Genomic DNA, 22,586 nt, shown 5'->3' with positions numbered 1-22,586 from the left:
GAGTGATATGGTATTTGTGCACAAAACAGCACACATGACATTTCTCTGCCATCTGTTCATTTTGCCAATAAAGACACAAGTTTAATAGCATATTATGAAATGATGAAGAGCTCTAAATTGAATCTTATCTGCTTCTTTGACACAGTAGGAGCCAAAATATGCATTTAGTATTTGGTGTTTCTGGATATTATCAGCCCTGATAAATGACTACTTAGGTGTGGTTTGAGATCAGTTTCCTGATCACTTGTAATGTGGGATTGAGACAAGAAAGTAGAAGAATATTGTCTGCTGACCTCACATCTTGCTCTGCTGTTTAAAAATGCATCAGTTTACAGCCTTCATACATCTGCCTCACTGTAATAACCTGTGAAGTGTACAGAGACAACGTTTTCATCTACACAACTCACTTCACTTCTGACGCACTGATTAAACTCATCAAATGAACAAACTTTTTTATTTTGGGATTTTAATGTCAATGAAATTCTGACATTGTTGAGATACATAACTTAACACATCTGGATATTTTTACTGATTCCCTAGAGAAGATTCTCAACAAGATTTTCAAGCATCCGGCATATTCAGTGAACTGATTTGTGCAGTTTGGTGCAGCTTATTTGAATTTAATGCGACTATTGGGCCTTCCCAGAGACAAGCGCTCCGCCCAGTGCCGTTCTCGTTAATGTATTTTGTCTTTTAGAGAAACATTTTAAACAGCAGGTGAAAATACTTTCCTTATATGTGCTTGGAACAGTGTGTATATATATAATATGACTTGTTGGGCAGCCAGAGGACAAAAACACCACCTCCCCTGCAGTGTAGTGCAATGTGGACGTGATTGACAATAAAAGAGGGGACGCCCACTCTTACCACCCCTCTCTCCTCATTGGTTGGAAAGTGGAAGTCACATTTGGGACCCCCCTCCCCCCATTACAGAAACTCCCATATAGTTTCAGATATTAATTATTCTCTATATTTTAAAAAAAACAACACCTTCCAATATCTGGTGTGCATGTTTATACAGCAGAAAATATAAAAAATTATTCACACTCATATATCAAGCTGATGAAAACTTAAAACTCCAAAGGACCCACTCGCACCTGCACATGTGGACACATCTGGCAAAGCTCCCCTATAAGCTCATGTGGTTAATGTTGTGAGGATTTAAAAGCAGTTTCCCAGCAGCGTTAGCTCAGCCTCTCTCTCTCCCCCTGCAGCTCTGTCGTCCATTGAAAGGAAATCGCTGGGCCATCCCCCCGACGCGCGCCTGTGCCGTGGAGCTCCCCCTCGCTGCGCGCATCGTGATCTGGTGGATGCAGAGACTTGCAGAGAACGCAGGGTCACCTTCTGTCGCTGCAAGGGGAAATACTGAATGATTTGCAGCGCACTTCTCTCGGGCAGTAAGTGAAGCTCGGCGGCTGCAGCATCATCTCTGGTGAGTCCGATCTGTGTATGTGTGTGTTTTTGGATGAGGAGAAGCTCAGCATCCTTTTAGCATAAGGGCGACGCAGGGATGAAGAAACCTCGCATCATTTCCCATCGTTTGATTAATGTCTCTGCTGCATGCGAGACCCACCGAGTACTACAGATTACTACAGATTCACCAGCAGCACCGTGGCTGCTCTCAATCATGCATGCGTCATTTTATCTGATGTACCGCTGTTTGCATATGCGCCAAGGGTGAAGAGAACCATCTTGCATCATCCCGAGGATTAATATCAGAGGCTTCAGCTTCTCAACGAAACTAAATGAATGAACCGTTTAGTTTGGTTTTGCACTAATGCTTTTACTTCCTCTGGATGATGCAGGGTGTTGTTCCCCCCCCCCCCCCTCCCATTTATCCCCTCGACGAGCAAATTTGACCTCAGCATCCAAATCCTATGCAGCTTGTTTACTCGCACAACCTATTCTATGCAGAAAGCCCAGCACAGAAATGACAGCAGGCTGTTGCTAGGTAAAGGGCACCACAGTGGATGGAGGTGGTGGCAAAGGCTGAGATGAAGGATTGCCATTTCATGTTCGCTGCCATGCGCCAAATGGGTAAACAACACTGGGAATATGAACCATACGTCGAGCAATTATGTCGTAACCATGCGCACTTTTATGCTTTTCATCGATACGGGCGCAGTGAGCAGGAGTCAGGAATCGCCTCGTTGTGTATGTGTGAGTGTTTCTCGGTGAAATGGACGCGAATGTTAATGAGAGCACTCAGCTCTGACGTTATGTAATTGGTTGTCACAGCAGAGCGATGAGCCATCTCCACCGTCACTGTGTTGTTTTTTTTCCACGAACAGAGGAGGAGCATCCTTGTCTTCTTCATGGGATTAGGTGCATGTGGTCGTTTAATCATTCATCAAATCTGCTCCCCAGCTGAAATGCATCCAGGCTTTCAGCTGACTGAAGGATCACACTGAGCCACATTTGCAGCAGAGATGTTGTGGTGGTGGGTGATGATGATGATGATGAAGAGGAGGAGGAGGAGGAGGATGGTGGTTGTGATGGAGGCTGGGGCATCACTCCTCTAAACCATGCCGCTCCTGTCCTCTAAAAACATCCCTGTAAACATGCCGCCTCTCTCCACAGCTCTGTTTGTGTTTATATGTTAGTGTTGCTCTGTGTGATGGAGGTGACGTTCAGCAGGCGACAGCTCCTGATCACTGTGCTGGTTTGTTCTGAGCTGAATCCACAGTTTGCTGAAGAGCACGTCTGTCAGCGGCCAAGGTGCCCCCAAGAGAGCCTGACACATGCAGGGCTGCAGAGAGGAGACGATGATACATCCACTGGGACGGGGACGGGGAGGTGGGGGGGTAATCCAATTGTGTCGCGGAGACGAGAGTTAAAGAGTACCTCCTATTTATTAGCAGACTCCTCACTCCTCACTGTGCAGCCAAGTCAAAAGTGTCTCACCAGGAACTCCTTCACATTTTAACCGGAGGCAGAAGTTTTTTTGGCTCGTTTATCTTCAAAGAAATAAGTAGCTGTGATCTCTTCCCTCAAGTTGTGGCCTGGAGTAGTTTTTCTCCCTGCTCATTTCATTTGGAGGATTTCACGAGGAGTAAGAGGAGAAATATTTTGTATTTGGCTGAAAAAAACATCGGAGTAAACATCATTTTGTGTTGCAGTAGTAGTAATTTATTTATGTATTTTCTCTCTTAACCATTTATCTTGAGATTTACCCCCAAACTGGGAACCACAGATCAGTTTAATTGGGCCTAGATTCTGGGTCATAAGTATGATTACTGATAGTTTGGTACCATCTGACGTGTGATTGTGTAGACAGGGCAGGTGTAATAAGATGTCGCTTCGGCCTACATGTTTTTGTCTACACATACCTACTATAAATATAAATGTATATATATCGCTATATTTATTATTTATTATCTATTACTTTATTGTTGTGCACCACATTTATTGTAAAATACACAACAGTATGTGGACCAAAATAAAAAGAATGAATGGAAAATTGTCTCAACAAATCTCTCCTATAAATAAATCAAACATTTGCCAATTAAGTCCTTTAAAAGTCTGAAAATGAAAAGTCTGAAATATAAAATCTATCTGTTATGCAACATCTTACTTTTTTCTATTTTGTTTATTGGAGAACTTCGTACATTTAGTAGCTTATTGTCTTTAATTCTTGAATTCAAATATTGGCAGAAATAGTTTGGTATCGAAACTATTACAAAAGTGATTCAACTGCTGTTAAACTTCCTGCTCTGACGTGTCTCTGTGAGTCTGTGTGTGCTTGTCTGAGTCCTTGAGAGACAAAGAGCTATTAATTAAGTCACAAACTATTCATCCCTTCTCCTTTGAGATGGCTGTTTCATTTCTAAAGCCACACGTTTGTCCTCCCTGACTTCCTGCCGTGCCTGCAAGTGTATCTGCGGTACCGTTCATTTCGTGTCTCCACGCTTGACTTGTCTTGTATTTCTATTTGCGGTGCACGGGGCAGCATCTTCCTGCTCAGGAGGTTTGTTAATTATGATTTTCACTTGTGTAACCACTGCTTTGACTCACTGTTATCTTGAGCCGTTAATAGAATAGTTGTGTGGTGAGTGTTTATCTACCACAGGGAATGTAGTGATATTAGATCTCCAGTAAAAATAACAATAGATTTAAGCTTCTTTTCGAATTGATTGTAGGTTTTTAATCAGACTCTTTTTCAACTGGGTTCTTTTTGGACATTTACATAATAACTGATTATGTAATTTGGAGCATTAGCTTTTGTGGGAGTTCAAGTTGTCGTCATCCTGTTTAAAATGAGGTGCCATACTTCTGCCAAGTGAGGGTTGGTTTGTTAAATGGAAGATGAATTAAATATAAAACTGATCACACTAGAGAACCGACCATGAGATGTTTTAAATGAAGGTAGATGAAGATTTTAGCCTGTCTAGTTTAATAACTATATATACGTTTCTATCTATAATGAGGTAAATCTGAGTTTGTGTTTTTGACTTTGAAAACAAACTGATGACAGATACATGTTTAGATGCAAATCTACAACCACAGAGACAGAAACAGGTTTTGGTTTGGATCTGTCACGTCTCAATAGATTCCACATGGAGGGAAAGTGGTGTTTGGTCGAGTTGGTGACCTGCATGTTGTCGTCAGTTGTCTGAGGATGTTCCCGAGACATCATGTGTGAGGGACAGAGGACAACCTGTGAAATAGTGAGGTTGTTGTTTTTCCTTTTTTTTTTTCTTGTTTTTGAAACCTTCTCTAACGTGCTGGCTGATGAAAGGGTTAAACGCTGCTGTCCCTCTCTGAAAAGACGAGATGATGGTGTCTGACAAGGTGTGAAAAAAGAGGCCGTGTAGGAACAGAGAGTCTGAAGGGCAGCCGGAGTGTCGAATATCTGTCGATGCAGAGGAGAACACACGCAGGGGAAGACTCCACATCCTCGCCAGAAGATTTATGATGTTGGAAATGACGGAAAACATCCACTGCTCTCGTCTCCCAACAGAAATAATCGAATTTTCTATCTCTCATTCTGTGTCCATGAATTTACAGAGATAAACAAAGATGACGTTATTGAAATATTTATGGAATAATCCATCTACCAGATGTAATATGGACAAATAGAACATCAATATTTACCATTAAACTGAAAAGGGGGTTGCTGTAAATATCACTTACACAGCACACAGTGTGTTTCTCTCAGTAGAACAGTGTGGGCTTCATGCAGCGTCACCACATGTCAGTGTCTGCTCTGAATCATCACCATGTAGCCGTGGCTCAACCTGAGGCCGAGCACCCTCCCCGTGTGTGTCATGATCCTCCGGGGAATTCAAAATGGAGTCCCGGTGTGCCGCGTCAAGCACGTGGATCAATACTGGATTGAATGGTGAAACATAGTCATCATCATCATCATCATCATCATCATCATCATCATCATCAGTGGGGTTTAGTTTGGGGAATGCAGCAGTTTCAGGTCATTGCTCTGAACACTAGAGGGTGTGTTCCTCATGGACATACTCAAAGAGACGGAGAGGCCACTTGACCGGATGACGTGTTCAACAGTGTGTTGCCAGGGCTGCAAATAACCATTATTTTCACCATCAATTAGCCCGTGTTTGATAAATGGTCTTTGACACGTTAAAAAAATGTTCGTCCCAGTTTCCCAGAGGAAGACTCGGTGAAAGAATCACATCGTTTAGGACGTAAAAAAAAGATCTCAGTCGTCAAAAGCTGATTAATCTCCTGTTTATTTGCTAATGGATTCATCTCCATCAGAACTGCTGTTAAACCATTAGCCTTTCTTTGAGTGATTGCTTCATTCAGAGACTGCGTATCCTTCAGAACTATCATCGGTGACTCATGTGTGGAAAATGACAAGCTGACCATGACTCAACAATTTTCCATGAATTTGCTCCCTGATGATTGTTTTCATCATGGATTCATCTTATTATTATCATTATTATTATTATTATTATTATTATTAGATTTCCAAGGGACCCAACTGACACTTTCAATTTTCTTTCACCACCTAAAACCAAAAAATATAGCTAATAATTTTCTTAACCAACAAAACCTCAAATAATAAGAAGGTGGAACTTGTGATTTTTAAATGACAGTGAATTATCATTTGACAAATTGTTTTTTGCTACTAAATTGCTACAATCAACAGATAATAGACAATGAACATGTCTGAAACAATCCCGGCATCAGGGGGTTGTGCAATGGATTCAAACCCATTTGCTTAAATTACCTGGTGCTTTAATATTTTAACAAAATGACTATCTTTAGCGGAAAGAGTATTTTAAGAAAAGCATGTTGCATTCTCACATCAAAATTAAGCTCAAAGCCTGAAGTGAGTTGAGTTCATTGACTTTCACTTACTGTCAAAAGATTTTTACCTTGAAAAAGACATTTAAATGAAACCCTGCTGTGAACAAGTTACTACCTTTCTGAGGTTTATTATCCCTTATTCTGAACTGGAGTTAATGTTCCTGGTGCGGTTGTTTTTTAGTACATTACATTAGCTAATACCCCCCCACCCACTAATTCCAGTTATATGGTTCTGTTTAAAGTTTTGTTTCGTGGTGTGGGTGAGCTGTATGTGTTGAATTCTGTGTGGGCTGTACACCGTTAAAATGTGGAATGTGTTAGTGGCAGCAGAAAGGTTGCACTTTTTAAAACAAATGCTGAAAATGTACATTATCTTTACACCAGAGTGACTTCCATGGTTCAATGCATAATCATCATTTACTGTATTTGAAGAACGTCAACAAATATATTCAAGGTCATCAGTTGATTCTGGTTTATGATTCCGTCAACATTAGTTCCTCAGCACACTTGTTGTCTATCATTGTTCTGCTTCTTCATAGCAGAACAGTAATAGAATTAAATATTCCGCCTCTCACAGTTGACTAATCTCCCGTTGATCGTGAAAGTTCAAAATAAAATTCTACTAATCTCTAAACGTTTTATTCTCTGTAAAGATAATTGGTGTTGTGACACTGTCGGGCTGATTTGCATCTAAGAGCAGTTCAGCAGCACTCAACTCTCACTTGAAGCCGGACGGACTGACAGCTTCCTCTCGTGTGTTTCTCTCCACAGGTGATCTCCTGCAGGGGACCAACAGCTCTCTCTCAGGTTTATGGAAACCTGACCTCCCATTGGTGGAGAAGGTGAGTTGTTTTTCTTGTTTGTGTCGTCTCACGTTACAAATCTTTTTTCCCTCGACTTAATTTTGTCTGAAGTTGCACAGGTAAAAAATATCAGGCTTTAGCACAGACCCAAATACTTTTGTTTTGAATATTATGCTACACACACCACTTAAGGTAATTAATAGCTGTTTGCCAGTGCTGTTAATATTTAATGACGGTGTTCCAGTCTGACCGTGGGTAAACTAGCAGGGGTCAAGTTTGGTTCTTATTGGAGACGTGTATTTCAGATTGCTCTTCGTGTTCTCTGCCTTGTGCATGAGCAGGTGCAACATTACATATGGGATTACAGAGCCGTCCGAGGGTTGCATTTCAGCTTTCTAGCTAGTTGATTGAATCTACTGATCTGATGTCTCTAAGGTAGCGACAGCATTTTCACTCTGATGCCCCTTTTTCGACCAAGACTTGACTCAACTTGTACATCTTATTATTTAGAGCTGGAGCCAGTCCCAGCTGATGGTATACATCATTCACACTCAGGTTTACACCTACGATCAATTCAGAGTCTCCAATTTCCACCTTTGGATGGTGGCAGGGCGCCGGAGTACCTGGAGAAAACCCATTCAGACACATATTAGACCTGGGTCTTATTGTCCAGTTGTACTCTCATATATTTTGTTTTTTGGAGATTATCTCATAATCTTCTTTGATTATCTCTCGAGTCTCTAAGAGCAGCTGCTGCTGTCTCTCGGAGAAGAATGACAACGCAGGGGTAGTTATTGATTCTCTGGTTTGATCTCTTCATTTTGTGTGACTCATGACGGAACCTCGATGCAGCAGGGAGGTTAAGTAACTGTCTGAAGGAGGCTCATCAGAACATCATGGCCCAGTTCAGAAAGGCCTCTCGAGGGATCCTGTGCAGTTCAGCCTGGGAAGGGAAGCTGGGTCAGAGAAATATAGACGAGTATAAACAAAGAACGTGTATGTATTTGAAAGAAACTGAGGGAAACACAGTTTAAAAGAAAACAAGATCACCGTCAGCAACATGATACCTGTTAGTCTTTTTATTTTGTGAAACCCTCTCTGGCTTCTATCATCTGTATTATTCTGCTGTATTTTCAAATACAGACCTCTGTTGACTAAGAGGGAGGACGATTGTGAATTAGAATGAGTTTGTTGCTGCAGGAATAAATAATAGCATAAACAATCTGTATCTGTGCTCAGCCACACTCTGCTGCGTGAATGTAGGATCGCAATCTAATTTAATCGTTAAATGTTGAATTTAATCTAATTTGTTAAAGTCAGTGAAAGTGATTCCTCCCGGTGCCAGATGAGGAGGTCGCCCAAGCTTCCCTGCTTGTTTATGCCTTCAGGATGGTTTTGCCAACACTTGCATAGAAACATTCACACCATACTTATTTATTTTATCTGCTTCTTTATTTGACAACTAACAGCAGTAGTTTGGCTCATAGTTAGTATCCATCCATCACTCTGCAAGCCAAACTGGCAACGTTGGTTCGGGCTGCCTCAAATAAATACCACACGTGTGTGCCAATTCTAAGAACATAATAAGGATCCAAATAAAAGTTTCAAAATATCTATCGCCTGCTGTTCTTTTAAATTCAAGTCAAAATGCTTGTTTGCTTTGAGTTGACTCGCCTGCCGGTCCAACCCCTTGATTTTTGTAACTTTGAAAGATTTGAGCGTCAGGTCTTTGGTCTCCCGCTCTGTCTCTTATCACACGGTGGAATCAGTCACTCACTCTTCCTAAACGGCCTCCGGGTATTAGAGGAGGGTATAAATAGGGACGTAAGGTGATTATGGTCTGGACATTGTTGATGCATCTCTGGGCAAACTGGTGCTGTTGCTCGTGTTCTCCGGTCAGTTTCCTGTCATAGTGATGGTACAGTCAGATCTTCATTGCAACGACACAATATACAGCACAACACCAATTTACTTTTCTTACAGTATATATCTATCAGCATTGTTTAAAGGCTATGGGCCATTCATGGTCCCTATAGGATGAACCATAATGAATGTAGTGATTCTGAGCCACCATGAGATTGATATTTAACATTCTTGACAATTTCTGGCTGGATTGCCATGAATGCTGATTGTGATAGATGTTCTTTCCCTCTCTTCTATCCTCTCATGTACTAATAAAAGCAAAGGTAGATTTTTATCAAGCTTCCAAATGTTAGGTTCATTCAATCATTGCATTTAGCTGAAACATTTCATTTCAAAAGAACCAGTAGAGGTTCTGTTCTGCTGTTGATGGGTAATGACTCTTTAAAACCTCCCATCTATTATTTATATAATAATACACAGTGAATGAGTCTTTTTGATATTTGCAATGTTTATATTCTTTTCAGTCACAATCATTTGTAGCATCGTCTCCCTCTCTGTGACTCCACCTCTCACTCTCCCTGCTTTTCGAGAATATTCACACACACGATGCATTTGGAGGAGGCCCATCAGTATTCAGTGCAGCATCACACCGCTCAGCAGTAAGAAGGCGGAACGCTGTTGTGTTTGAAGAGCAACATTCTCGGATTGACTGTTGCTTTGCTCATGTACTCCCTCCCTTGCTCCTCGGCTCCTCTCCGCCTGGACATCAGGAAAATCTGGACTGGAACCAGGGCCTCCATCCTCTCTGCTCCATCTCACAGCCACTGCTGCATTCCTGCAGTTCATTCCTCCATCACCTCCCCATCACTGCCTCCTCTGCTCTACTCTGCCTCTCCTGTCCATCTCTCTCTGCCCTCCCCCTGCAGTTTCCCCCGTCTCCACCACACTGTCACCAGGAGGCTTGTGGCAAGAGGCTTGATAGTTACATAACCACTGCAGCAGCGCTCAGGACACTGTGTTAAATCACAACTCTGTTCTGTGTGTGTGTGTGTGTGTGTGTGTGTGTGTGTGTGTGTGTGTGTGTGTGTGTGTGTGTGTGTGTGTGTGTGTGTGTGTGTGTGTGAGTGTGTGTGTGTGTGTGTGTGTGTGTGTGTGTGTGTGTCTTAATACTGCTGCCAGTTGTGAAATATATTTTTCTGCTTGACAGCCAAGTTTGTGGATGAATCACAGAGACTAAACTATTCAATAGTCTCTTCCTGTCTCCCACCGGCTCCCTGTTTGTTTCCAGCTGTCTGGGATCTCTCACTGTTTATCTGCTCTTCAAAAAAGATTTTCACCAAAGTCTCTGTACACATTGATTAGCCTTTAGCAATATTAGCTTCCCTATTGTAAATCCACATTAATCCAAGAAACATAGAAATCTCTTGCATCATTTAACAGTGGAATCTTTATCTTTTTTCAAATAGATAATTTCTGACTGGATTGACAAAAAAGATTCATGTTCACCTCATGATGAATCTGTTTTCCTCTAAATCTTATATCTTCACGTCAAAATGTCAATTAACCTAAAACTTAATATGACCAGAAACCTGCAAACTAATGACAGCAATTGATTAATTATTGAAAGTGAGTAAATTCAAACCCCTCATTGGCTTTTGCTTATTGCCTATTTTAGTCATACCAGTATTTGTACTCAATCTTGTATGTATGATTTTTTTTCAATGAACTAATTCATGTCAGTGCCTCTGCTGATAGTAGCTTGTACAGCTATTTAAATTAATCTGGGAGAGAGAGGTGAAACTTTGTGCATAGACTGAATGAATGCAACCTTTACTCCTGGATCTTTGAATGCATCGTACTGCACCACTCTGAATTAGCTGTATAATACAATGTATGATAAATGCTCAATGCCTATCTCTCATTGAAATGATTCAAGTAAGGCCTGCACAGTTGCACAGTGTCGGCTTTGTAGTGATATTACTCACAAGGTCTGAGAGAATGTCAACGACTCACTACAGCTCATTGATTGATCTATCTGAAGGAATGTTTCATTAAAAGTTTTTCACCTTTTTTTGCTTTTTAAGCTCGTGAGTCTAGTATTAAATCAGAGAGGTGCTGCAGTATTGAGCTTTAGGAGCATAATAACAGTGACATCAGACTGCTGAGGTTTGATAAAAGCAACACAAGACGACATGCAGAGGAAAGAAAGAGAACAGCACAGAAACATCTCAATAAGAACTGATGAGTTGAATCAGTCTGTGTCTCAGGAGTGCCACAGGGTTAATAGGTAAGACTCACTTTATCTGAGGTTTGATATTTTAGATTTGCTTGAATGGAGTGCACAGATTGGCTGTTGATGTTCATACTGTGTTGATAATAAATTGACTTTAGAACTCACATAGAGTGTTTCCATCTAACACAAGGCTGCAGTCAAGGGTTTGAATTTATAAGAGATTAGAGCCCTTGAATTTTAGTCTGTTGAGATTCAAACATGTGGTTTAGTCAGTGTTTTGACTCTTTAATTTGATAGTATAACAGCATATAGACACGGGACCAGAGAGAGATAGAGAGATGGTACAACATGTGACAAAGACTGAACCAGAAAGTTTGCAGTTACATGATACACACCTCAACCACCTCATTACCAGGACGCCCCTGTTTCATTCTTTTGTATTTTGACGCATATTTTATTTCATCAGTTGTTTTATTGTTCATTTTGTGGTTAGTTAGTTTAGCTATGAGATGTGATAATGTGCTTTAGAAACCATCTTTTCTAATTAAATCTTTTATTTCTTTTATTGATTATTTGCTGGTATGAACCAATTTCTTTCATGGTGCCATTACATCAAATCTCTGGTGAATCTGAATCGTGCTTTTATCAAACCAGACTCTGAGGATTGAACCTGTGTAGAAACTGTTTGAAGGGCTGCACATGACGGACAGCAGTCACTCTGCTCTGCAGCTTCCTATGACTTGTGGCTGATCATGACCTCTGACCTCCCTGTGGGGATGGGGGAAGAGAGAGAGAATATTTCCCTCCAGAAGTCAATGACGTCTGATATTAATGAATAACACCGGCGTCTTTTTTCTCATTTTAATCCCACTGATAATGAATTACCGTCCGATCAGTTTTGAGTTGAGCAATAACACACCTGGCTGACTCACACAGCCACACAAAATTAATATTGATTAAAAACTACCCCCCACCCTTCTGCAGTGACCCAACCCAGAACCTCTGGAGGCGTTCGTGATCAGATAGCTGAGTCATCCTGCTCTTGTGTGTTTGAAATCAAACACACACTCACACAGCTAGTCTGCTCACATGGACATTGTTCTGCATCTGGCTGTTGCAATAAACTCATATCAATGAAATATGTGTTGGATCACTTGCTGCTCTGCTGAGTTATTTACAGAATGTCTCGTGTGTTTGATGTGGGAGACAGATTGAAAGTGACGTTTTAGTGATACAGGCTGTAAGAGTCACATCTGAGAGAACTGATCTCAGCTTATTGTGAAGCTATAGTCTCACTCTCGTCAGCTTGTGTATGACAGCCAGCTTGTCACGTGATAGAGGCCGTTCAGACTCTATTTTAACACTGTTTTGCCGCATTAGCAATATGGCACAGATGTATGTCCTCCATTTTGGTTCAGACTGAAATATACTTTCTATTATTTGGTTCTATATATGGTTTTATGAGACAAAACACAACTAACAGCATATTTCATCATGCTAACATGCTGAACCAAGATGGTAAGCATGCCAAACATGACACTTGCTAAACATTGGCTTGTGTTAGCTAACATCAGCATCAAAGCACCACAGTGCCCATGCAGAGCCTCTCAGCCTCAAGCTTAGTTGCAGGATGATTCAAAGAAAAAGCATTTCCTGATTCTGGAAACCTGTAGCACATTCTTTATTTCAGATTATGATGCTTGTCCTCTTCTCTGCCACGATGTTTCTAAACAAATGAATTGTTTCTTCATACACCGACCTCTCAGGGGCTCTGCTCTGGTGGCTATAGGCCACTGAGCTGAGGAAGATGTGAGAGGGTATGAGGGGTTGTTTTTATAAATTCTGTTGCAGATTCCCCGTCTGAATCAACACGTCAGTTCAGATTTGACTCTCCTCCTCTATGCCCCAGCAAGCACAGAAGAGGGCTCACAGCACAACACGTTCAGCTGATGAACACCATCACCCTCCACGCTCATAGAGTCTCTTCCACTATTTCTCCTTTAACTCTGATCGCTGCATCTTTTTATTATCCCCTGATCTCCATCTTTCCTTTTTGCCTCAGTACTCATTGACTCTCCACCAGGTTCTCTCTCTTGTGAGTGTTGGTGCTCACTTGAGGACGTCCCACGAGTGTGAGTGACAGCTGACACTGCGTCACTCAAGCTTCTTGCTCTTGTCCAAAGCGATGGTCACATGGCCATCTTAATGACGGCCTGGGCTGTTATGGCGTGTGTGTGTGTGAAGTCTGCACAAGGCAGCTCTGTCTCCTGGCAACATCCAACCAGCCCGCTTATATTGTGCTGCACCGTGAGATGAATCACATCTCTGTCCTGATGTGTTCAGCTGCCGTCCCGGCCCCTCGGCTCTCTCTCTCTGTTCCACTCAGGATCTTTCCGGACGTCTGACCACAGCATCCTGAACATTCTGCTTCTTCTTCCAGAACTTCTTTGCCCTCACCTCCATCTCACCCTTCCTTGCCCCCATTGTCTCTCTGTCTCTCGCCATATGTCAATGGAAGGCCTCCCACCGTCTCTCTCTTTGCTCGTCGTTGATCCTCAGTCAGTAAAAGATGAGGAAACACTGTTCTCATCTGACAGAATCACCGGACAACCAGAAGTCACCGTAAACCAACTGTATCGAAACATCCGATAACTAGCCAAATTAGATTTATTGTTTTTCAATCACTGTACGTTTCTAGAGAGCGTTTGTTTAGCAGCTTAGTCTTTACGCTGCTGTCAGTCAGGAGACAGTGAGCTTAATAATGTGCTGGAGTAAAGTTAGTTCATCTCTCTAAAATCTTCTTACTCTAACGAGCTTACATGTTTGTTGTGGTTCCCATTCAGCGCTTTAAAACCAGCTGACTGTGTAATGAACATTTGTAAAAGGAGTTCTCTTTAACTCACTTAAGAACATTCATCTTCATAAAGTACCTGCAGAATTGGGTTGAGTCATGTTGCTGTGAGCTCCTGCAGCCAACCATGAATTCATAATGTGTGTAAAAATAAAATAAAGATTAGAAAACACAACCTAAAGCTCCTGTATCGGCTTCTCACGGTTGTGCCATCCTGTCAGTAAATAGCTAATTATGGTTTCATGTCAATATCATATTCCTCGTCCCACTTTTTATCTCTCTGTCTCTCTTCATCCTATCCACTTCTCCTCTTCCCTCCCCCTCTAAAGCTATTCAAGTGGCACACTGCAGGATTATCCCTCAGCCTCTGAGACATGCTGGTGTGGTCAGACTTATCGTCCTCTCTAGGTTCGCTCTGGCCACAGAGGTCAAAGCTGCAAAACTAATTTGCAGCACATCTATAACCTTTCAGAGAACAGTCCGTGAAGAAGAGATATATATTGGGACAGAACAACCGTACGTCCACGAGGAGTCTGCGTTTCTCTGAGTTGTTTGATTACAATTTTTTTTTTTGCAATGATGGAGCCAACAGTGGTAAGTGATCCTGCTGAAGAATGTTTAGTCTTTCACATACTTTGTCAACTTCAGAGAAAAGTGAGAACATCTGCTATTTCATCAGATTCCTATTTGACTGTGAACTACAAAAGCAATTGATTTGACAGCAGCAGGTGCTTCGGTCAGAGAGTGGGTTGTTGTTGGTTTTGAACTGAAGTGGATTTATGTTTCTTACAGGAACGATTATTTACCTGTGTGCAATATTTTTGCTGTTTCTTTGCATTTATAGACAGATCGTTTTCATTGTTCTATCCCATATAGCCTGAGCAGGCTAATGTTAGAAACACTATAGTCTTGGAGGTGGATTGACCTCCATGACTGCAGCATAAGCCCCTTTTCAGGACACTTACCACTCCCAGCCCCCAACGCTTATCATTCTAATGAGACACACTCAACTCTCCCACCGTGCAGCCCACCTGTGACATTTCTGTGATGAATCCTCCTTCCGCTGTATCACCTATAGTCAACTAGAGCGGATGAGGTTTCTGTCCACACTGTCAGAGGAAAGAACAAACTAACCAGGACGTCAGAATCCATTTAGAAATTGAAAGCTTCTTCAGTTCCCCAGCTTTTGTCTCACATGCACATGCTACATGGGTTGGCTGCAGTCTTATATTGAGATTATTTGATAAAATTCATGGACCTGGCTGTTGGAATTGTTTTACTTTGTTCCAAATGCTCTCCGTATGTCATCAGGTGTTGGTTTAAGTGGGAACACTGGCTGAGGAAACAGTGGATGTGTTGTTGTGAGATGGGATTCTGGCATTGTGCCGCAGCTTAACAGGCTTTGATGTCATAAGGTGTCGTAGTCACAGATGCTGAAGCTTATTGGATGACCAGGATAATGGGTTGGTAGCTTGATCAATGGGTCTTTATTTGTTGCAGAGATTAAGAAATGCTACTTTAGGGCTGCATTACCGTGTAGCTGCATGACACGTATCAGATAGATGAGTATTCAAGTGTTGTCAAAGCTCTAAGTGTCTTTCTATTCTTCGTTAATATCTTCACAAAGGCAGGGTCTATGGTGCATCACAGTTCTGCTGTGAGGGGGCCTCAGAAGACCACCCCAGATGGAAGCATTTTCATCTTCAGGCAAACTGTTAGATCTCATAGTAGTAGAACAAGTTCCTCTTGTACTTGTCTGTTAGTTAGCAGGGTTACACAAAAAGCAATGGATGACTTAAACATAGTGGAAGTATGAAGTTCAGGGTCAAACCTTTTAGCTTTTGGTGTAAATCTGGATCAGGGGCGGATCCAGGATTGTTTTTGTTGAACATTTTGAGATCAGGCGTTTTTGTGAATTTCTGAAGCAACAATGCTTTATGAGAAAAATCTGTCATGTGTAGAGAGCTAATATCTAACAAGTGAAAATGTCTCCTGACAATGATGTAACTCTACTAATCTAACACCCAGCAAGAAGGTGTAGTTCCCAAAATGTCTAACTGTTCTTCATATAAACATATACTGTTTGTCATCAGGAAATCCTGACAGGTTCTTGTCCTCACAGCACAGATCAGTGATGTAACTGTTTCTTTATTGTCATGAGTTGTATTCAGTGGAGGTATGGATTACATATCCAGCTCTTTAGTCTGTACAGCAGGCTGTTGTGGTGGCTGCCATGTCTCCTTGGTGTTGGATTTACAGAAAGGGGTCATGTTCCTATTTTGAAGAAGGGGATTACTGAGGGTGTGTCCCAACTCATGTGAAGTCACACATTTAGTAGAAGGTCTAAAAGATCCACTATTAACCATTCAACAAAGTTTAAAAGATGATAATGAAGGGATGGAAGGACAGAAACTGTGCGATATAATGCTTGTCAACTTTGTATTGGTGTCCCAGTACACGACTGGTTTAAGCAGTTGTCCCCATTTTCATGTGAATTACCAGAAAAACACTTAGCTGCTGATCTGAGCAGCTGAAAGACACAAATGGACTTCCACACTGACTTGAAAATTGTTAAATCATGAACTCATGCTTTGGTCTTACATCCAGCGCAGAGTGCAACCATTATGACTGTCACAGGCAACTAGTGTGAAGGTTGCTGACAGTCATCGAGGCCTTCGATAAAATACACCTCGTCTCAGAAAGCACTGACTGATGTGTTCCTCAGACAACATTTTGATTGGAGCGTGTTTTAGGAGCTGCTGTTAAAACTGCTTTCCACTCACAGGTTCACCTCCTAGTTTCTCTTTATTTATCTTACAAGGACAATAACACTGTTGTGCTGTAGAGAAAAGTGAGGCCAGACGTGTTCAAATTGAGCCGAACACAGGGAGTCGTTGTTCGTGACTCATTCCAGGGATGAAGGATGTTGTAGGAGTTAATTTGCACTTGACTGCAGAGGGAGGTTGACGGAGGAACTATCGAGGACACTGTTAATATTTGAACCAAACATTCATGGTGGTGCTGCAGACAGGAGAGTGCTGACTCAGCATTTCATCTAAAATGGCTCATGAATCATCGTTCATCTGCTTTGACCTCTACGTAGCGTGCAAAACCAAAATTTCATTTGGAGCGAGCACATGAAGAATGACTGTGAGACGATGTGCTGAATTAGATAATGATCACAATCAACTATATTTAATTATAACGACTAAGAAACCATGTGAGAGCAGAAATGTCATCAACAAACCCTTGTTACTCTTATTATTAGGCACTGACACTAAAATGCATTGTCATATTTGGATGTTGCAGTGCAATGAAGACCTCTCTGTCAAGGAAAAGCATTAGTCATGTGAGCAAAATGGATTAGGCTTCAAAAGGGTTCGATACCAATAGAGCGTCGAGCAGTCTCTTCTCTTTTAACCTTGGTGGTAAGATATCGACCAGACGTCAAACAAATAAATATAAATCACCCTAAATGCTCGAGGAAATCCTGCAGGAACTGTATTCTGCAGCTTTATGGAGTAAGAGGTGATTAAACCGCATCATTAAAGGACACAGGGAGGTGTAAAAATAGTCATGTAGATCTCTGTTTCTATTCTGTCTTCTAGTGTTTACACGTAAAGTGTGTTTCTGGGCTGCTGGAGTTCATGAAGATGCATGTGTAGCATGTGTTTATTGTGTGTGTGTGTGTGTGTGTGTTGTCGAGCGTTCGCTCTCAGATGTAAGGTCTCAAAATGACGCAGGTTTGCAGTGTGGAAGGATTCCGGGTCAGCGCTGTGTGAGGCTCCACTCTCTCTGGTGTCGTTTCTAGGACACCACACATAGAAGATGCTCCGGCTCATTCCTCAGGGCAGGGAGCTATATGCTTGGTGGAGGAGACTATTTTTATTCCATTATTATAAACGTCTCAAATAGAAACCTTCACTCTGAAAGATTCCCCTGCAGTTGCCCCGGGGAAAATCACCCCTCTGCTGCTGTGAAGTGTAACACAGAGGCCATGTTTTCCTTCCAATGTGCGTTCAAACACACTCTACTGCTTTGTGTTAAGTTACTGTCTCACAGCGTCTTTCTCTCTGTCTCTTTCAGTGCATGAGGAACCCAGCTCTGCTGCAGAGGACAGGTTTAGTCATTAGAGTGCTTTTTCACATCCAACAAAATGTCTGGCTCCTACGATGAATGTGCAGGTGTTGACGACACCATGGACAGCTTCTGGGAGGTAAGGAGGACACGTCGCGTCTGTTCTGATGTCTGGTGGCAACCTGCAACACTACCCCTCACCCTCTCCCTGTCTTGTATTGATTTGGCTGCCTAATCAGGCAGTCTCCAATGAAACCATTCAAAATTAGATTACTAGTCATGAAGCTCGTTAAGTCCCGGTGATGTCGTTTGATACCCTTTGAGATTTGAAGCAGAGGGTGACTGAGGGTGACATCTAGACCTTTGTTATTTATATGTTTTACTTGAGTACTTACATTTTCCAAAATACTTCCAACAATGTTCAAACCCAGAGAAATCCAAATTGTATAATTTTGTCGCCTTTTAATTACGTCATTTCCTCAAACTACAAATTACACTTGACGAAGCAGAAACACACTGGCCAGTTTGCCAGTCAGTTGTTTTTCCTTCCACAGTTTGTATTGGTCACTTGTAATGGACCATGATTATTCATCACAGTTTGATGCTTAACATGTAAAAAAAACTTTAACACATGACCTCATGTGTGAACATGATTTATGTCTGAGTCACGTCAGGCAGAATTTCATCAGCAACTCCCATCATCCCACTCTACTTCACGATAACCAGCTATTGGTCGTAGCTTCACATATAACAGACACAAAATGGTATCAAACTTCTCCTCTGAAACTTTACAGGGATTCAAAGAAGTGTCAAACCACTGCTTTAAAAGAGAAGCGTGTCAAAAGTGACCCGTTTAGTTATTTCTCCACCTCATTATCCCGACGTGCAGCTAACAAACATGTTGACATGTGGATATAAAGCTGCATCGTCTGTGATTGTGGTCACCGTGGCAAAAGATATGTAATCTGATGCACCAGATGGTTTTGCAACAGTTTGGAAAAAGGGCAAATATACTTGGCAGGTGAGTGTGAACCATCTGCAGTTCACTGTTTATCACAGTCGCCAAAGCCAGTCAGAAAGACAGGAGAGAGCACGATATGATGATGATAGTTTAAACCCCCTCCGTGCTGCGCCTCTTATTTCCTCTTCTTACGATGAAGAAATATTCTAAGGTTCTAAAGCATCTCATACTTTTAATGAATCTTTCTTTTCCTAACAGAACTGGGCTGAATTAACCATCAGTATTATATATCTATAAGGTTAGGTTCTTATAATGCAGGAGTTGTTTTTGTGGTGTGAATGGGCGTCTGTCGTTCTAACTAAGTATTTAAGACGAATAAATGGATTAATGATGTGAATATAATTTCAAATAGTTATCACAATTCTTTATTTGTTCATAGTTTTACAATAAGTACTTCTACTTTGTTATATCAAATGTGGCGGTCTTAGTGAGAGAATGTTTGTTGTCCTGTTTGTAATGATTGTACAATGATAGAACATATCACAAAAATATTAACGTCATATAAGTGATAGCCATCTTCACTTGTGATGAAAAGGCAACTTGCATATGTGTGTCTGTGTGTGTCTGTGTGTGCGTGTGCATGTGCGCTTGCTTGCTTTTCAAACCCACCAAATTAGCGTTAATGAATTCCCTCGGTACAGAGTCTTCTTTGTATCATGGCTCGTACACACAGAGACACAGACAAAGAGCTTCAGTCATCAGCTGCTATGAGACGTCCTTTCACTTCATGCACCTGCCTATAGCATCCGTACCCAGCAACACAGCTCGGGTCAGATCGTGGTTTATAAACGCCGGAAAATAGCTTTATTCTCAGATGTTGTCATCAGAAACATCAACATTTGACCTTATTATAACCATGAGATAATCACCAGGCTGCTGAAAAACAAGGGCTTGTGTGTTTTCATGTGCGGTACCAGTCCACCTGTGTGTTGTTGTTGGTGTGACTTGGCGCTCTGTCACACGGGGCAAAGCTCACACCGTCACACACCTGTCTCACTGCCTCCCTGCAGCTCCAACACTACCCACACATGCATCCTCATGTCGGGACCAATCACGGTGCAGCTCCGCAGCCAGCGAGCGCATCAGACCTGCTCCTCATGACTTCATGTCTGCGTGAAGATGAACAGGACAGTTTTTATTCATGTGCTCCACAATGTCTGTGGTTTCTGTGTATTTCTCTCTCTGTCTCTCTGAGAATGTGTCTGCCTGCGTTACACCACTCAAGAGGATTAAAGCAGTCACAGTTTGTGCACACACACACAAACACACACTCACATGCTAGCATCTATACACACACTGGCATACATGCGCAAACACAGGCCCATGTCATTGCATAACTACACATGCACAGGCACGAGCCCCCTCCCCCACTTACTACCCTCCCATCATCATGCACCATGAGCTCACGCCCCCTGCAGGCACTGAGGAGGTGGAGCCACACAGTCTGGCATTGTTTTTGTTAAGGCGGCCTCACTTAAGGTGGCAAGATCTAAAAGAAAATGGACAAAAAATGATAGAATAGAAAATATAGTGCACACAGTACAAAGATAAATCAATATAAATATGATAGACAAATATAGATACAGCTGACATTAATCTAAAAAGATAAGTGCAATATGAATAGTCAGTATTGAAGGTTTCGACAACTCAACTAAATATGCAGTTTAATGTTGCAGTGCTTCAGTCGATCCCACGATCAGCCTCCTACAGCTGCTCTTTCTAAAACTGTTTCAACACTATGAGATCATAATGACCGTTGACAACTGCTTTTAATATTCTACCCAATCATTATATACACTTGTATCGTGGTATATTTTCCTCATTTGCCTCTGGTCAGTTTTTGTGTATTTATATATTTGTTTTGACATATTTGTCTGTATGTGTCCGTCTGTCTCAGGTGGGGAACTACAAACGTGCTGTCAAGAGATTTGATGACGGCCATCGGCTCTGCAATGACCTCATGGGCTGCCTGCAGGAACGTGCCAAGATAGAAAAAGCCTATGGTGATCAGCTAACGGCCTGGTCCAAGAGATGGAGACAGCTCATTGAGAAAGGTCAGCCTGTGGAGGAGGGTCAATAAAATAAATAGCTCGGCAACTGAATATACTTAATCATGTCTGTCAATTTGCCAAAGCTCCATTTACACAGTCTGATATTTGCTCTCTATGAATATTTGCATAATCTTTTTTTCTCTTCTGATCCGCAGGCCCACAGTACGGCTCGGTGGAGAGAGCCTGGCTGGGTGTGATGACCGAGGCAGACAAGGTGAGTGAGCTGCACCAAGACGTGAAGAACAACCTGGTGAACGACGACGTGGAGAAAGTGAAGAATTGGCAGAAGGAGGCGTATCACAAGCAAATAATCGGAGGATTCAAAGAGGCCAAGGAGGCGGAGGAGGGATTCAAGAAGGCTCAGAAACCGTGGGCCAAAAAGCTCAAGGAGGTGAGGAGGATGGAATGAATATTCATCATCACTTGTTATCAGTCATCATCATTGTGTTGGTAAAATAGAGTTGGAAGAGATGTGAGTAAGAATGTCACAGATGTAAGACACAGCATCTACTTGTGATGTTGTTTTGTTGCTTTGTGTCACATAAACACTCTAATCTCTCTTCACGCTGTTCTGGGATCAGTGCTTGTAAATAAAGACACAAATGTAAAACATCCTGGATACAGGGGCGGCCATCTTGTGCATTTGATGTCATTTGGGGCAGAGTCTGTGCTGCAGAGATGGTGGAGTTTAGCTGCTGTATTGAGGTTCTGCCGACACAGAGTCAGTCTCAGCTGTCAATCATGACGTTTCAACTAGTTTAGCATCAAATAACTAATTTAAACCAAATTCACTGGTCGTATCGGTCAATTTTTATACAGTGGATCGATAAACTCAAACCATACAATTCCCCGAAATGTCAAAATTTCTTTTACCTAAAAATTATAAATAACAATAAAATACAGGAAGCAGAAATTCATTAAATAAAGTCACCCCAGTTCCTGCTATGCTTTAAAAGAAAGTGGAATATCACTCTTATTTCTATAATAGTGGACAGTTGAGTTTTACTTTGCCTGCACTTATGATTCAATCTAGAGACCAGTGGTGGTGACACTGGCGTTTCCTGATTCACAGCTACGAGCCTTATGTTTAATCACAGCTTATTTATGTGTAACATTCACGATTGACTGTCATGGGTTTGATTGTTGATGTTTTATCTCCAGGTGGCTCCATGTGATACTAGAGAGCACAGACGAGGGCTTAGACCTCAGTAGATACCTCATATCTAATCTAATTGTGTTTTTATGACAAACATGACTTCCCTTCCTGTGCAGTGAGTCTTATATGTTTGTACTTGCTCTGGTCTTTAAGTCTAAATAGTAAATATGTCTCTGGTCCCAGATAAAAGAGCATAATAATATTTATGTAGCTATGAACAGTTTAGTGATCACAATAAAATGTATC

General features: G+C 41.7%; 1 protein-coding gene across 2 annotated transcripts in view; it reads left to right on the top strand.

Moving 5' to 3' along the window:
• Positions 1-1,234: 1,234 nt before the first annotated feature.
• The window catches only part of pacsin1a (protein kinase C and casein kinase substrate in neurons 1a), a 28,407-nt gene continuing 7,055 nt past the window's right edge, over positions 1,235-22,586 (top strand). Inside the window, exons 1-5 of one of the 2 annotated variants that reach the window (XM_020096393.2) lie at positions 1,235-1,432; positions 7,057-7,127; positions 18,122-18,251; positions 21,031-21,187; positions 21,340-21,575. In XM_020096393.2, the coding sequence (XP_019951952.1) occupies positions 18,192-18,251; positions 21,031-21,187; positions 21,340-21,575 (453 nt within the window). In that variant the 5' untranslated portion in view covers positions 1,235-1,432; positions 7,057-7,127; positions 18,122-18,191. Of the gene's footprint in view, positions 1,433-7,056; positions 7,128-14,393; positions 14,630-18,121; positions 18,252-21,030; positions 21,188-21,339; positions 21,576-22,586 lie in introns of those variants that run through there. The other variant, XM_020096395.2, reaches the window with a different exon arrangement.

The sequence above is a fragment of the Paralichthys olivaceus genome, chromosome 6 (genome assembly GCF_024713975.1).
Source record: "Paralichthys olivaceus isolate ysfri-2021 chromosome 6, ASM2471397v2, whole genome shotgun sequence".
NCBI lineage: Eukaryota > Metazoa > Chordata > Actinopteri > Pleuronectiformes > Paralichthyidae > Paralichthys > Paralichthys olivaceus.
The sequence above is the reverse complement of the archived record's forward strand: the minus strand, read 5'-3'. Positions and strand labels throughout refer to the sequence as shown.